Source organism: Bufo gargarizans, chromosome 2 (genome assembly GCF_014858855.1).
Source record: "Bufo gargarizans isolate SCDJY-AF-19 chromosome 2, ASM1485885v1, whole genome shotgun sequence".
Classification (NCBI taxonomy): domain Eukaryota; kingdom Metazoa; phylum Chordata; class Amphibia; order Anura; family Bufonidae; genus Bufo; species Bufo gargarizans.
Genome location: NC_058081.1, coordinates 245,305,783 through 245,321,229, shown reverse-complemented (window position 1 = coordinate 245,321,229; position 15,447 = coordinate 245,305,783). Strand labels below are relative to the sequence as shown.

Genomic DNA, 15,447 nt, shown 5'->3' with positions numbered 1-15,447 from the left:
GATCTGTAACACCTCAGACTGTTGAGAAGCTAGAATCCTACATCAGACAAAAATGGACAACATGCCTCTTCTAAAACTCCAGCAATTGATCTCCTCACTTCCTAGACATTTACACACTGTTGTTAAAAGAAGCGGGGATGCTACACAATGGTAGGCATGGCTCTGTCCCAACTTTTTTGAGATGCGTTCCTGCCATCAAATTCTAAATGAGTTATTTTTTGGTAAAATGTCTCACTTTCAACATTTGATATGTGTTCTATGATCTATTGTGAACAAAATATGGGTCTATGAAATTTGCAAATCATTGCATTCTGTACAGTGTCTTTACTTTGTTGGAATTGGAGTTGTAAAATGAAATCAAAGACTGCATGGTGTGAATTTGGCAATACCATTTTTGCCTAGATGCTTAGTTTTATGGGTAACTTAAAATAGTTTTATTTCAGTGTTTTCTTTTTGTTAGAAGTCAAAATTCAGACTGAATTGTCAAGGAATATGCTAACATATAAAGCTAGATCAGTGTCATTCATATAATGATTATCGTGTGTTAATGCCATTTTAGTTCAGGAAAAAAAAAAAAATCACTATATCAATACACCCCGGTGATTATTGGGAGGTCCTTACATTTATGAATACTGTGTACTGTACCATGTCCCCAGCAGGTTTAAGCTGAATGTTTCTCCACGCCTTGCTTAATGCCTAGAACAAGATGAAGGAACCAGTTGAACTGCACAGTCCAGCCTTTATCTCTGCAAACCTCAATTTGGTCAAGAAAATGTTTTTTAGCATTGTCTTCATTTTTCCCAACAGTCAATGACTCTCGAATATAATCAATGTCCTCTTTACTTGTTAGCTGCGGCATTCCTGTCATGAGCATCATGGAGAACAGTATGATCATTAAGTTTGTATGATGTCGCAGAGCCAAATAGGCTTTTACACATACGTCCTGAAAATAAAGATTTATAAATTTGGTTAGAAGAAGAATTAGAGAAACTGCCTTTCGTCTGGTTAAAGGGGTTCCCCACACGTATGTCGATACACCTTAATCATAACAACTTTCAAATTGTTAGTGATCAGCATCAAGCAATCTAGACAAGATAGAGATAGTGACACAACATAGATAGTCCAAAGCAGGGCTCGCCTGTGTTTAGAAAAGAAAAGCATTTTAGGCAAAACTAAAATTAATCCTGTTATTAGGAGCAGGACAAAAAGTTAAAAGACGGGCAACTTCTTTTCCGACTATGATGGCCTGCATCTGTACATAATATGTCTATTTTTTTATTTTTTATTTTTGTTTGCAACCTTACACAATAAAAGCATTTTTGAAAAAAAATGCAGTTTTTGTGTTGCCATTTTCTGAGAGCCATATTTTATTTTTATTTTTTGTGTCAATCATCTTGTGTAGGGGCTCATTTTTTGCAGGATGAGGTAAAGTTTTCAGGGGTACTATTTTGAGGTACATTGTACTTTTTGATTGCTTGCTACTACACTTTTTGTAAGGCAAACTGACCAAAAAATGGCTATTGTGGTGTTTGTTTTTTACCGATTATATGACAGGGTAGAGTATGATATTTTCATAAAGCTGGTCATTACGGACACGGTAAACCCTAATACCATATGTCTATTTTTTTTTTTATTGTATATTGCATGATGAGCAGAAAGGTAATTTTTTTTTTCACTTGAAACTTTTTTTTATTTTAAAAAAAGCCTTTTTTACTTTTTATTTTTGTTACACTGTGGGACATTTGCTTTTGGGGGTCTGATACTCTCTAGAATGCATTACAATACAATTGTATTGTAATACATTGACTGTCAGTATATTCCTAGTGTAATACACTGACAGCCTGCCTATGAGACCCAGCCAGGGGGCATCCGTAGAAGGCAAGCCTCCGATGCCTGTCACCATCACCGGAAATCTGCACCAATCACCCTCCCTCCACACAGTCTGTACATGCTGCAGTCAATGCTGACCGCATTATACAAAGGGGTAAAGCGCTGGCATCGGTGTATTCACTGATGCCAGCATATATCCCCTTTTCCACCCAGGCAGCCCCTCTGAGATGAGCATCGGACCATTTCATGCAAGGGCTTTTTTGTTAAAATTTTTGGGTCCATTCACACGTCCGTAGTGTATTGCGGATCCGCAATACACCTGGTCGGCACCCCCATTTATCTGCCTATTCTTGTCCGCAATTTTTTTCCGGGGACGTGGACCGGAAGATCGGGGGCGCACTCTGGGATGCGGATACAGACAGCAGACTGTGTGCTGTCCGCATCCATTCCTGCCCCATAGAGAATGAAACCCTACGGACTACAGGCTAGGGCAGCGCTAAAGCCCGGCATTAGTGCCTGTGACATCACTGGGAAAAATGCTAGACGGAAGCCTCCGCCAAGCAGAGACTTGGTATGCCACCGGATCTGCAGAAAAAGCCCTTCAGCGTGATCCAAAGCAGGACACATCAGAGCATGAAATACTCCAATGCTCATCTCAAGGTGCTGGAGGGGTGAAAAAGGGGAAATGTCTAGGTTCAATTCTGAGCCCGGATAACTGCTTTCATAAAGCCATGTGAACGAAAAAATAAAGTTATGGCTGCTGTAATGCAGAGAGACACAAATAAAAAAAGTGATCTGTCCATTAAGGGCCAAACAGGCCTGGATATTCTAATGAGGAAATGTTCATCTCATGATTTAACAGCCAGAGATAGAAATATGTAATAGTGTTATCAGACAATATTTCTCTGCAGATGGTTATCTCCTCACTGAAGTATAAAAGGAGTATTCTGATAATGAAAAATACTGCATTTTATTTTTCAATAAATCACACATGAGCAGAGGATAAAATATACATTGAATTTCTGTCTTCTTATACAGTACTTCCTCATGTTCTTGTGCTCTGACAACTGCAGGTGGAGTTTTGTTAAAAAATTTACTTATTTTTCCTCTACAAAGAGACACTTTCTAACCATTGCATTATGTTGCCTGTGCAATTAAATCTTCTTCAAAATCATATCTAAAAGTATCTACTATATATATATATTATAGACTGGCAGAAGGACCCGGCTTTGCACTGGTATATTTAATCTATTTCATTTAATATTTGTGTGTGTCATTAAAAGATAGACAGTATCCACTATAACAGTGACATCTACAGTAGTGACATCTACAGTACCCCGCCCCCTTAACTGTGACCACCACAGCCTCCCACACCTTAACACTAACCCCCCCACAGTGCCCCATCTGCTTAAAATGGGAACTCCACACCAGCCCACCCCCTTAAATTTGACCTTCACAACAGCCTACCCCATTAACAGTGAGTTCCACAGCACCCCACCCTCTTGACAGTGACCTCCACAGGGGTCTGTCCCCTTAACAGTGACCTCTACAGCACCCGCTCCTTAACACTGACCGTAGGTTACAGTCCCCTTAACTGACATCCACCATTCCCAGCCCCCTTAACAGAGACCTCCACAGCGACTGCCTCTTTAACAGTGACTGCCACAGTACCCTGCCCTCTTAATAGTGACCTCCACTGTATCCCGCTCCCTTAACAGTGACCTTGAAGTAACCTGCTGCCTTAACAGAGACCTCACAGTACCCTGCTGCCCCTTAAATAGTGGTCTCCACAGTCCCCTCCTCCCTTAACAGTGACCTCCACAATGGCCTGTCCCCTTAATAGTAACATCAACAGCGCCTTCCCCTTTAACAGTGACCTCCACAGTCTCATCTCGTTAACAGTGATTTCCACAATAACCTGCCCTTTAACAGTGACCTCCACAGAGCTCCTTTCCCTTAAAATGTGAACTCAACAACACCTGCCCCCTTAACAGTGACCTCTACAGCCCGCCCTTAACTGACCTCCATAGCAGACCGCCCCCTTAACTGTGACCTCCACCGCATCCTGCCCCCTTAACAGTGACTCAGAGCATGAGTTGCAGGGAGAAAGTAACCCTCCTTCCCACTCCTGCAGCTGACAGAAGTTTTTTCAATCCCCGTTGGCTGCGGAGTTGGAGGGAGCGTGGCCTAACCGAGTCAAGGGCGTGGCTTAGTGGGACCTGGGGCGGGATTTTTAAGTCTATCTTGGCCACCCTACCTGCCCACTTAACTGTGACCTCCACAGCACTCCGCTCCCTTAACAGTGTCATCCACAGCGCCATGCCCCTTTAAAGCTGACCTACAGCAATGAAGAAAAATGGCTGGGTTGTTATGGAAACCTGGTGTTAAACTGTGCGTATGTGGAGACTAAGGACCTGTGAGCTTCTATTGGCTGATAAGGGTCATGTGGCCGTGTGTATGGCAGTTGGGATTTGAGGAGAAAGACCTGCAGGCTTCTATTGGCTAATGTAAGCCATGTGATGTGCCATATTTGCATTTTTGGGGAATATCTCAGGAACGGTACGTCCTAGAGCGCTGAGACCCGGTCTAAAACCTTTCCGGACACTGATGTACCTGTGTGTCAAATTTCGTGATTATAAATGTGACGGTGTGGATTCCTTTAGCAAACATACATACACACATACAGTCAGCTTTATATAATAGATAGATTAGACAGATGCTAGATGTTCATAGACCATTTGTACATTATTCTTTTACGTGTGCTTACATATCAATGAGATTAATTGTAACTATTACATAAAATGTAGTAATACCTGGAATTTAAGAAAGTATTCACTTGTTTTCTTTCCTGAGGTTCCCATCACATGTAAGAAATCTGGTGTTAAAACGAACGGTACTCTTTCCTTGTTAATGCCTAGAAAGCTTTTATAGTTACCAAGGATGTGTCCAAAATCAATGTGGAATAGATTGCCTATAATAAAAAATATGTTAAGTTTAAGGAACTGTAAGTTTAGACTGTAATCTTTGTTGCTAAGATAACATATTGTAATTGTTGCTGTCTATAAGTACAAACTTGTCTTTTATTTCTTACTGATTCCATAATTATATCTCCATATAATTGTCAATAATAACTTGACAGCAATTTTCCATAGAATACAATATAATTATTTTATATATTCACTCTTGTATTTATTGTCCTAACCTTCAAATAAAACCCAGTAAGAGGGTGGATTATTATTTTATTTATATATATTTCTTACAGTGCCTTACAAAAGTATTCACCCTCCTTGATGTTTATGTATGTATGCACTGTAATGTCATATATGCATTAATGTTTATGTAACGCATTACTATCTGGAATTGAAATGGATGTTTGGGGGAGTGTGCCATTTCATTTACTCAACATCCTTACCATATTTTTACTGTGACTTACACAATAATTGAGATAGAATTCACAGCTAGGACAATTACCCGTCAAAGGGTGTAATCGTTGAGGTAATATAGTTATCAGAATTCACAGATTATCCCGCATAAAACATAACTTTTATTAGGATCTATATTAATAAAACACCCCCAAAAAAATAACAACCCAAATTGACGATTAGACAATGTTATCACGGTCAAATATAGTTTGTTTCACCATCTTGTAGGTAGGGTGAAGATGAAAATCTCAGGTACTGTCCCTATATCTGACCCTAAGACTGTGCACCTTGCCTACAACGACGGAATAGCCGCCCCGATAGGGGCAATCCTGTATCAGGAACCTCCTAAATGCCCTAGGACAGCCCTAATTTGGGATAGACCTATAGAGATGAGCTATCACTAAATAGTTGACCAGACTAACATAGGTACATAAAATAATAAACAAAAATGTGCAATTGTGAAAAATCTAAATGTGAAACAGTTAATACAAAAAATTTACAAAATATGGTGGGTGGCTGGGTACATAGTGAATATATGTCTAGGTTCAAATAGGTGCTGAATACATTTCTAGATCATATTGTTTGTGTAAGCTAGTTAATTGCTGATTACATATTCTATAGGCTGATTACAAGCTGATTACATATCAAGGTCAAGCTGATGCAAGTTAAATAAAAAAACTACACCAAAATGTCTTCACAATAACCTGATTACATACAAATAATCAATATAAGTCACAAAGGTAAAGCTGACTACAACTCTGCTCCCTACAATACTAAAAATATAATTACCCCACCAAGATAATCAAAAATATGACTGCATGAGACCCAATGAGCGCTCTACGCTGATTTTATGCCGATTATAGTTATTAAAAAAATATAAAGCTTGTTACATATTTTCTTTCTCCCTCCAATAAAGAAATCAAAGCCAGGTTCAGTAATCATTCGATAGTCAATACCAAATATCGAGGGATGATATACCGAAAATAAGTGTCATGGGGTGTTCCCCCACAATCCACAGCATCCCACAGCTACAACACAATATTGGCACCTAAGTCATAAAAGAGTAGATTAATGTTATAATACCAGGCAGTTATTGCTGATATATTACTGCACACCACTGAGCGGTCAAAGATGTACATATGCAGTATGATAATTACATACACCCGCACTGCAACCAATCTACAAAAGAGACCGCTATTAAACAGCTAGATGATACTAGTCTCAGCTAACATGGCTGGTTACTTGCGTGCCGCCAGGTATGAATACATGTTGTCACAGCAGGAGACCTTCAGGCGGATGCCCAACATGATGTAGCGGGGACACCAGAGTAGCGGTAAGACCAGCGTGTAGGATAGAGTGGAGGGCGGGTCTAATTCTCGCTGAGCTATTTAAATATTGTGCCAGTGCGCAAACCAAGGTCATATGACCCGCTCTTGATCGGGCCAAGTAGCGTGAAACTTTCTGATCTGGTGACCACCGGTCACAAGACCAAATTTCAGATCACATGACCGGAGAGTTGGCGTCAAAGTAACTATGACGCCAAAAGGATATAAAATACCCAGTTAGAATTGTATTGTTGGAGAGCGAATCGGAGGAGAGTTGTATCAGCCTGCACATCTATATATTAGCAATACAGTGGTCAGATTATTATTTTCAAATCCATAATGGGATGTGAAAAAAATAAAATCTAAATATTAGGTTGTGAAGAAAGTTTCTAAGATATACAATGAAGTTTTTATTGCATACATTAGCAATACATTGATATTAGTTTCAATAAAGAAAGAATATAGGCTGGTTCCTCACAGGAAGCATAAAAAGTCAATATTCTCGTTGAGACCTGAAGGGGTGACCGTATTAAGGGTATAGGTCTATTTTGACTCTTTTTGTTTTAGCAACCTATCAACGTCGCCCCCTCTAATAGATTGTCTAATGGTCTCAATCATTAAAAAATGTTACGTTTTGGGATCACCCAAATGGTAAAGTACCACATGTCAGGATAACGGCTTATCGCGTTTATTACGAATATCTCTTATATGTTCCAAAATCCTTTTCTTGAATATTCTGCAGGTTTTGTCTATATATTTAAGTCCACAGTCACATTGAGCCAAATAAACAACACCAGTCGTATTACAGTTGGCGAAAGAACGGGCCCTAAAGATCTTTGTTTGCTTGCTATCCATAAAGGTATAGCCTGTATGAATGTATTGACAGGCTTTACATTTATCGCACCTGAATGTGCCAAGTTTTCTATTGATCAACCATGTACTTTTTGTGGGGGTTTCAAAGTGGCTCTGTACTATTGAATCCCCTATACTCCGTCCACGTCTAAAAGTAATTGCCGGGAGCTTAGGAGGGAGGACTTACTCCAAATCTGGACCAATACCGCCCGAGAATTTTCCAGATTTGAAGGGATGCCGTATCAAAAGTCCCTATTATTCGGATCACCTCAGTTTGTTTATTCTTTTCTTTGAATTGAAGTAGTCTACCTCTATCCATGATGTTGCCGTTTCCCCACGCCTCATAAAAACCGGAGTCCGGATACCCTCATTGTTTGAAGCGATTAAATAATCTAGATTCTAGACACTTCACTAGTAAAATCATTATGATCAGAGCAGATTCTCTGAATTCTGAGAAACTGCCCTTTTGGGATCCCTCTTTTTAATGCCTTTGCGTGAAAAACTGTCCCATCTTAGTAAGCTGTTAATCAGCGTTTTTTTTACGGTATAGGGTTGTTTTAATACAGTTGTCCTCGCCCCCTTTGAATCCGCGTATTAAGAAAATTAATAGAATCATGGTGCATTTCAAAAGTGAAAAATAAGCCTATATGGTTCACATTTAGCTCCTCCATAAATAATGTAAATTCTTCCTTGGTTCCGGACCACAACAACAGAATATCGTCTATAAACCTCAACCATAATTGGATGTATATGGTCCAGTTGGTCATAGACTCAGGAGAATACGACGGTGTCTTCCCACTAGCCAAGGAGAAGATTTGCATAAGTGGGCGCACATGGGCTACCCATCGCGGTGCCCCTGAGCTGGTGGTAAAAACGACCGATCAAACTATAATATTTATGGGTGAGTATAAAATTTAAAAGTTGGATAACAAAGTGATTGTGTTTAAACAATTCGATAGATCTAGTGTCCAAAAAATTATCTGAAGGCTTTATTATCAGATTTTTGTTTTTACTTAGTTGTTGAAGGGCCTCCATCTCAGTGGATGTATAGTTCATATAATACTGGGGAGGTTCTATTAGTTCTAAATCTTAAGTTACGAATGTCAGGAACAAATCAATATTGGCCTCAAATCAATATTGGCATTTTATTACTTTTTGTTCCTGAGGTTAGTGAAAGGGCACTGTCCCCTTGGACGTTCATTCTCATCTAATAATTGTACCAGATCTTCAAAACCTGCAAGATCACTAGGTTCAAGTCCTAGTTCCTCACATCTCTTTTTATCCGAGGACCTGAGGATTTTTTGCCATCTCAATTTCCTAGTGAATAGGTGGAGGTCTTTCACCCAATCAAAGATGTTAAAGCAGGTAGTGGTAACATAGGATAGACCCTTTGCCAGGATACCCATTTCATTTTTAGACAGGGTGATCCCAGAGAGATTCAAGACCACTGATTCATCTAGGTTGGTTGCTAGCGTTTCCTGCCTTGAGGGAATGCCTCTACGCGATCCCTTAATGTATAAGTGTTCGTCGGAGGCTTGCCTAAAAAAACTGACGTGTTGACATCATGGGAGGAGGAATAGGAGGGTAAAGATGAAGACACCTTTTCCAGAAGAAGTTGTTGTGTTAGGCTACTTTCACACCTGCGTTTAGGTGCGGATCCGTTTGGTATCTGCACAGACAGATCCGCACCTATAATGCAAACGCTTATATCCGTTCAGAATGGATCCGTTTGCATTACCATGAACAATGCAAACGGATCCGTTTTGACTTACATTGAAAGTCAATAGGAGTCAGATCCGTTTTCAATTGCACCATATTGTGTCAGTAAAAACGGATCCGTCCCTATTGACTTACATTGTAAGTCAGGACGGATCCGTTTGGCTCAGTTTCGTCAAACGGACATCAAAACACTGCCGGCAGCGTTTTGGTGTCCGCCTCCAGAGCGGATTGGAGTCTGAACGGAGGCAAACTGATGCATTCTGAACGGATCCTTATCCATTCAGAATGCATTGTGGCTGAACTGATCTGTTTTGGGCCGCTTGTGAGAGCCTTGAAACGGATGTCACAGGCGGACCCAGAAACGCCAGTGTGAAAGTAGCCTTAGCTGTTCCCTCTCTATTGCTGTCGGTCCCCCCCCCCCCCCGACTAGGGGTCTTGAGATCCCAATTGTCTCGGAGGATATCTAGACTGATATTGATTCTGTTGTGATCTAGATGTATAATTTCTAGATCTCCCTCTGGAGCGACCCCTCCCCCTCCAATTGGTTCGTCGCTTAGTGTATTGTTGAACTTGGCCCCCATATATATCCGAGCTATCTACCTCAGAGAGAGAGGTTTCTGTTGCTGACCCTTTGTTGTTAGTCTGTATCACTTTTTAAACTAAGTTAGGTCCTTGATAAATTGCCGGTGTTTACGTTCTACCAAGGCTGATTTATATCTAGCAATATTTTGTTGTAGTTCAAGTTCCCTCTTAGAGAAGTCAGTGTGATCCCTAAATCTTAATGCTTCTTCAGTTTGGTTCTTTTAATTGTTTTTCTATAGAGTCGATGTTTATTTTTTCTTGGTCCACCAATAATCTCATCAATCATAGTGAACTCTCTGTAACCTCTGATTCTCACTTTAGTAACAATTCAGGGGTACAAATAAGTTTTGCCGGTTTTATAAATATCCGTAAACCCTTAGGAACAATACAGTTCTTAATATAGTTGTCCAGGGATTGAATCTCCCACCAGGACCTAAGGAATTCTTTATGAATGTTATAAAGGTCCCTGAATATTGTCTTTATTAAGGGAGTTGTAGTGTTACTGAATGTTAGTTCTTTGTCCGAAAAAATCTCATTTGCTTCCAAGAGAAACAAGCAAACAAAGATCTTTAGGGCCCGTTCTTTCGCCAACTGTAATACGACTTGTGTTTATTTGGCCCAATGTGACTGTAGACTTATATATGTAGGCAAAACTTGCAGAATATTCAAGAAAAGGATTTTGGAACATAAAGGAGATATTCGTAATAAACACGATAAGCCGTTATCCAGAAATGTGGTGCTTTACCATTTGGGTAATCCCAAAATGTAACATTTTTCAATAATTGAGACCATTAGACAATCTATTAGAGGGGGCGATGTTGATAGGTTGCTAAAACAAAAAGAGTCAAAATGGACCTATACCCTTAATACGGTCACCCCTTCAGGTCTCAACGAGAATATTGACTTTTTATGCTTCCTGTGAGGAACCAACCTATATTCTTTCTTTATTGAAACTAATATCAATGTATTGCTAATGTATGCAATAAAAACTTCATTGTATATCTTAGAAACTTTCTTCACAACCTAATATTTTATTTATTTTTTTTCACATCCCACTATGGATTTGACAACATGTATTCATCCCTGGCGGCACGCAAGTAACCGGCCATGTTGGCCGAGACTAGTATCATCTAGCTGTTTAATAGCGGTCTCTTTTGTAGATTGGTTGCAGTGCGGGTGTATGTAATCATCATACTGCATATGTACATCTTTGACCGCTCAGTGGTGTGCAGTAATATATCAGCAATAACTGCCTGGTATTATAACATTAATCTACTCTTTTATGACTTAGGTGCCAATATTGTGTTGTAGCTGTGGGATGCTGTGGATTGTGGGGGGGGGAACACCCCATGACACTTATTTTCGGTATATCATCCCTCCATATTTGGTATTGACTATCGAATGATTACTGAACCTGGCTTTGATTCCTTTATTGAAGGGAGAAAGAAACATATGTGACAAGCTTTATATATTTTTTATATTTATAATCAGCATAAAATCAGCGTAGAGCGCTCATTGGGTCTCATACAGTCACATTTTTGATCATTTTGGTAGGGTAATCATATTTTTAGTATTGTAGGGAGCAGAGTTGTAGTCAGCTTTACCTTTGTGACTTATATTAATTATTTGTATGTAATCAGGTTATTGTGAAGACATTTGGTGTAGGTTTTTTAATTTAACTTGCATCAGCTTGACCTTGATATGTAATCAGCTTGTAATCAGCCTATAGAATATGTAATCAGCAATTAACTAGCTTACACAAACAATATGATCTAGAAATGTATTCAGCACCTATTTGAACCTAGACATGTATTTACTATGTACCCAGCTGATATCGTCAATGTTTTGACATCCTGGCCATAATAAACCATACACTAGGCCTGTGCTGAATCGGTGTTGGTGACACGGATTGCGGTGCACTGCTTTTTCGTCCCCTGGGACCATATATTAAGAGATTAGGTATCTGAATTAACCAAACATATATATACACTATCTTACCAACAACCATAGATGAATGGACAACTTAGATTGTGTGGTTGTACTATTGAAGCTTGAGTTGCGGTATATTTTTGAATTTTTTTGTATTTATTAACTGTGTTTCACATTTAGATTTTTCACAATTGCACATTTTTGTTTATTATTTTATGTACCTATGTTAGTCTGGTCAACTATTTAGTGATAGCTCATCTCTATAGGTCTATCCCATATTAGGGCCGTCCTAGGGCATTTAGGAGGTTCCTGATACGGGATCGGCCCTATCGGGGAGGCTATTCCGTAGTTGTAGGCAGGGTACACAATCTTAGGGTCAGATATAGGGACAGTACCCGAGATTTTCATCTTCACCCTACCTACAAGACGGTGAACCAAACTATATTTGACTGTGATAACATTGTCATTTTGGGTTGTTATTTTTTGGGGGTGTTATTAATATAGATCCTAATAAAGGTTATGTTTTATGAGGGATAATCTGTGAATTACGGTACAATAATTGAGACAAAAAAACAACAACTTTAAAGGTGCATGCCAGAATTTGAGGAGCCACCGTTTGGTGCAAATAGATATGCTAATCTCTATTAGTAAATCTAGACACTGGATTTTTTTCCCCATTCTTTCCGGCAAAATTGCTCCAAATCCTTCACCTTAGATGGGTTGCATTGGTGTACATCAGTCTTCCAAAACATGCCACAGATTCTCTTTTAGGCTACTTCCACACTTGCGTTTTGTGGGGATCCGTTTGTATTATCTTTAACATAGCCAAGACTGTCTTCAATACCACTGAAAGTCAATGGAGGACTGATCCATTTTCCATTGTGCCAGGATGGATCCGTTTGGCTCAGTTTCATCAGACGGACAGCAAAATGCTGAAAGCAACATTTTGGTGTCTGTCTCCAAAGCAGAATGGAGACTGAACTGAGGCAAACTGATGCATTCTGAGTGGATTATTTTCCATTCAGAATGCAAACTGATCCGTTTTGGACCGCTTGTGAGAGCCCTGAACGGATCTCACAAACGGAAAGCCAAAACACCAGTGTGAAAGTAGACTTAGATTGAGGTCCACTGTAACTATTTAGACTCATCAAGTCCATTACATAAATTTAAAATTAAAATAAATTTAAATCCCAGGTTGTAATGAAACCAAACAAGAAAATCACCAAACGGGGTAAATACTTTCACAAGGCACTGCAAATGTACAACAATCAGACATAACATTAAATCACAAAAGAACAATTGTGTAGGTTTCCCTTGTGCCATCCCAAAACAGCTCTGACCTGTCAAGAAATCATCTCCACAAGACCCCTGAAAATGTCTTGTGGTATCTGGCACCAATACACTAGCAGCAGAGTAATTAGGATTTGACTTGTTTTTTTTCAGCAGCTCTCACAGATGCTTGATCCAACTGAGATCTGAGGAAATTTTAGGCCAAGTCAACACCTTGAACCCTTTGTCACGTTCAACCCATTCTTGAACAACTTTTGCAATGTGGCAGGGCACATTATCCTGCTGAAAAAGACCACAGCCATTAAGGATTACTATTGACATGAAGGGGTATATCTCGTCTGCAATAATATTTAAGTAGGCAGTATGTTTCAAAGTAACATCAACATGAATGCCAGGACCCAAAGTATCTCAGCAGAACATTGCCCTGACCATCACACTGCTTTCCACAGCTCACCAGCTTATTGTACATCCAGTTGCCATGTTTTGAATGCTCACATGTCTATTGTAAGACCTTTCTGGGGTGGACAGGGGCATGCATATCCATCATGACTGGTCTTTAGCTATGTAGACCCATATACAATGTGCTGCAACAGCCAACATTAACTTTTTTTTTAGCAATTTGTGCTACAGTAGCTGTTCTTTATGAATCAATGAACATTGAGCACCGTGATCCAGCTCACCCGTTGTCTGTCATTGTACCACTTTTAGTAGGCACTAACCACTGCTTACCAGAAACACCCAACAAGACCTACTATGTTGGAGATGTTCTTACCCATTCATCTAGCCATCACAATTTGCTTACCACTGCCATTTTTTCCTGCCTCCAATACATCAACATAAAACTGTCTGTTCACTTACAGTCTAATATATCTTACTCCTTGACAAATGCCATTGTCACAAGATAATCATTGTTATTTACTTCACCTATTAGTGGTTTATGTAAGTAAGTTATGGATGATCGGTGTACGCATATACTTATATTTCTAAAATAATGTTCTGACTTCAAACCATAAATGCCTTGATTATATTTATGAGATAAGAAAAGAGAATATTCTAGGCTTAATGCTAATCCGTTTTCATTTCCCATGTCACTGAACCATTATGAGCTGTTAAATATTTAGCAGAAATTAAATATTTAAAGCAATCCAGTGTTAGATGAAAAAAAAAATGACACATTCAGTTCATGTTCACCTAAAAAGTACACACTAAATACTGGGCAAATAAATATCATCTTACCTGTTTCAGTTACCATTATGTTGTCATTGTGCCTGTCCCCAATTCCAAGTACAAAAGTTGCTACACAGTATCCAGCACAGGAATAGACAAACCTCTCCACCGCTGAGTTTAGCTAGTAAATAGTGAAATGATAGTGTTAGTGATATACACTACAGAAAGTCAAATGTAACGCTTCATAAGTAAAACATTAACCTGCTTTATGTACAATCTCTTTAGAAAACTAGCCTGAGGGATTCTTAATAACTGAGAAAATCCCTAGAATGTAAAAACTATTGTTAACATACTAGTTTGTTGACCATGATAAAAACATTGTTGGGGGAGGGATTTATCAAGACTGACATTTCATACTCCAGTCTTGATCTCCTTTGTTCTAGAGTCAGACACGTGTAATGTATTAACCCCTTCACGCATTTGGACGTACAGTCACATCCAAACTGCTTACAGGGGCTGTAACTTACAGCTGATACTCTGCTGCTATGGCCAAAATCGGTGCTGGCACCAATCTCGGCCGTTTAACCCCATAGATGCCGCTGTCAGCAGCTGCCTGCGGCATCCATGGGGTTGGGAGGGAGGAAGCTCTCTCTGTCTTCCATCGGGCCACTGCTGCTGCGATGGCAGCGGCCCGGTGGTTTCCATGGCAACCGTGAGCCTTACAAAGGTTCGGGCTGCCATGTTGATCAGCCTTAGTGTAACTGTAATAGACACTATACAGTTCATTTCAATAGATAACTATACAGTGCATTGCAATAGTCATCAGGCCCACTGGATCTTCAAGATCCAGATGGGTCTTGATAAATAAAATAAAAAAGTGTAAAAAATTGTCTTTTCTCATAGCCGTTCATTTAAGTTATTAAAAAAAAAATTATAAATAAAAATACACATAATTGGTATTGCCGCGTCCGTAATGACCCGATCTATAAAAGGTATCATATTACTTATCCGACGTGGTAAATGCCGTAAAAAATAATGCAGGAAAAAATTATAGAATTGTTGTTTTTGTTCCCTCACGTACACAAAAAAAAAAAACAAGTGATCAACACTTGACCATCCCGCAAAAAAAAAAACAAGCCCCCACACAGCTACATTAGTACACATAAAAGTTATTTTAATGCTGAAAAAGTAGTAAAACGTAAAAAAAAAATGCATAAATTTGGTATTGCCATAACCATATCAACCCACAGAATAAACTAATTATATAATATTTACCACAAGAGGAGCCCCATATAAAATTAAAATAAAAAACAGTGACAGAATTGCCATTT

At 39.2% G+C, this 15,447-nt stretch overlaps 1 protein-coding gene across 5 annotated transcripts in view; it reads right to left on the bottom strand.

The window, feature by feature from the left end:
* Positions 1-410: 410 nt before the first annotated feature.
* The window catches only part of PIK3CG (phosphatidylinositol-4,5-bisphosphate 3-kinase catalytic subunit gamma), an 80,590-nt gene continuing 65,553 nt past the window's right edge, over positions 411-15,447 (bottom strand). For all 5 annotated transcript variants that reach the window (XM_044280183.1, XM_044280187.1, XM_044280184.1 and 2 more), the window contains 3 exons: positions 14,186-14,297; positions 4,644-4,801; positions 411-943 (listed from right to left, as the gene is read on the bottom strand). In XM_044280183.1, coding sequence (XP_044136118.1) covers positions 662-943; positions 4,644-4,801; positions 14,186-14,297 — 552 coding nt within the window. In that variant the 3' untranslated portion in view covers positions 411-661. The remainder of the gene's footprint in view (positions 944-4,643; positions 4,802-14,185; positions 14,298-15,447) is intronic.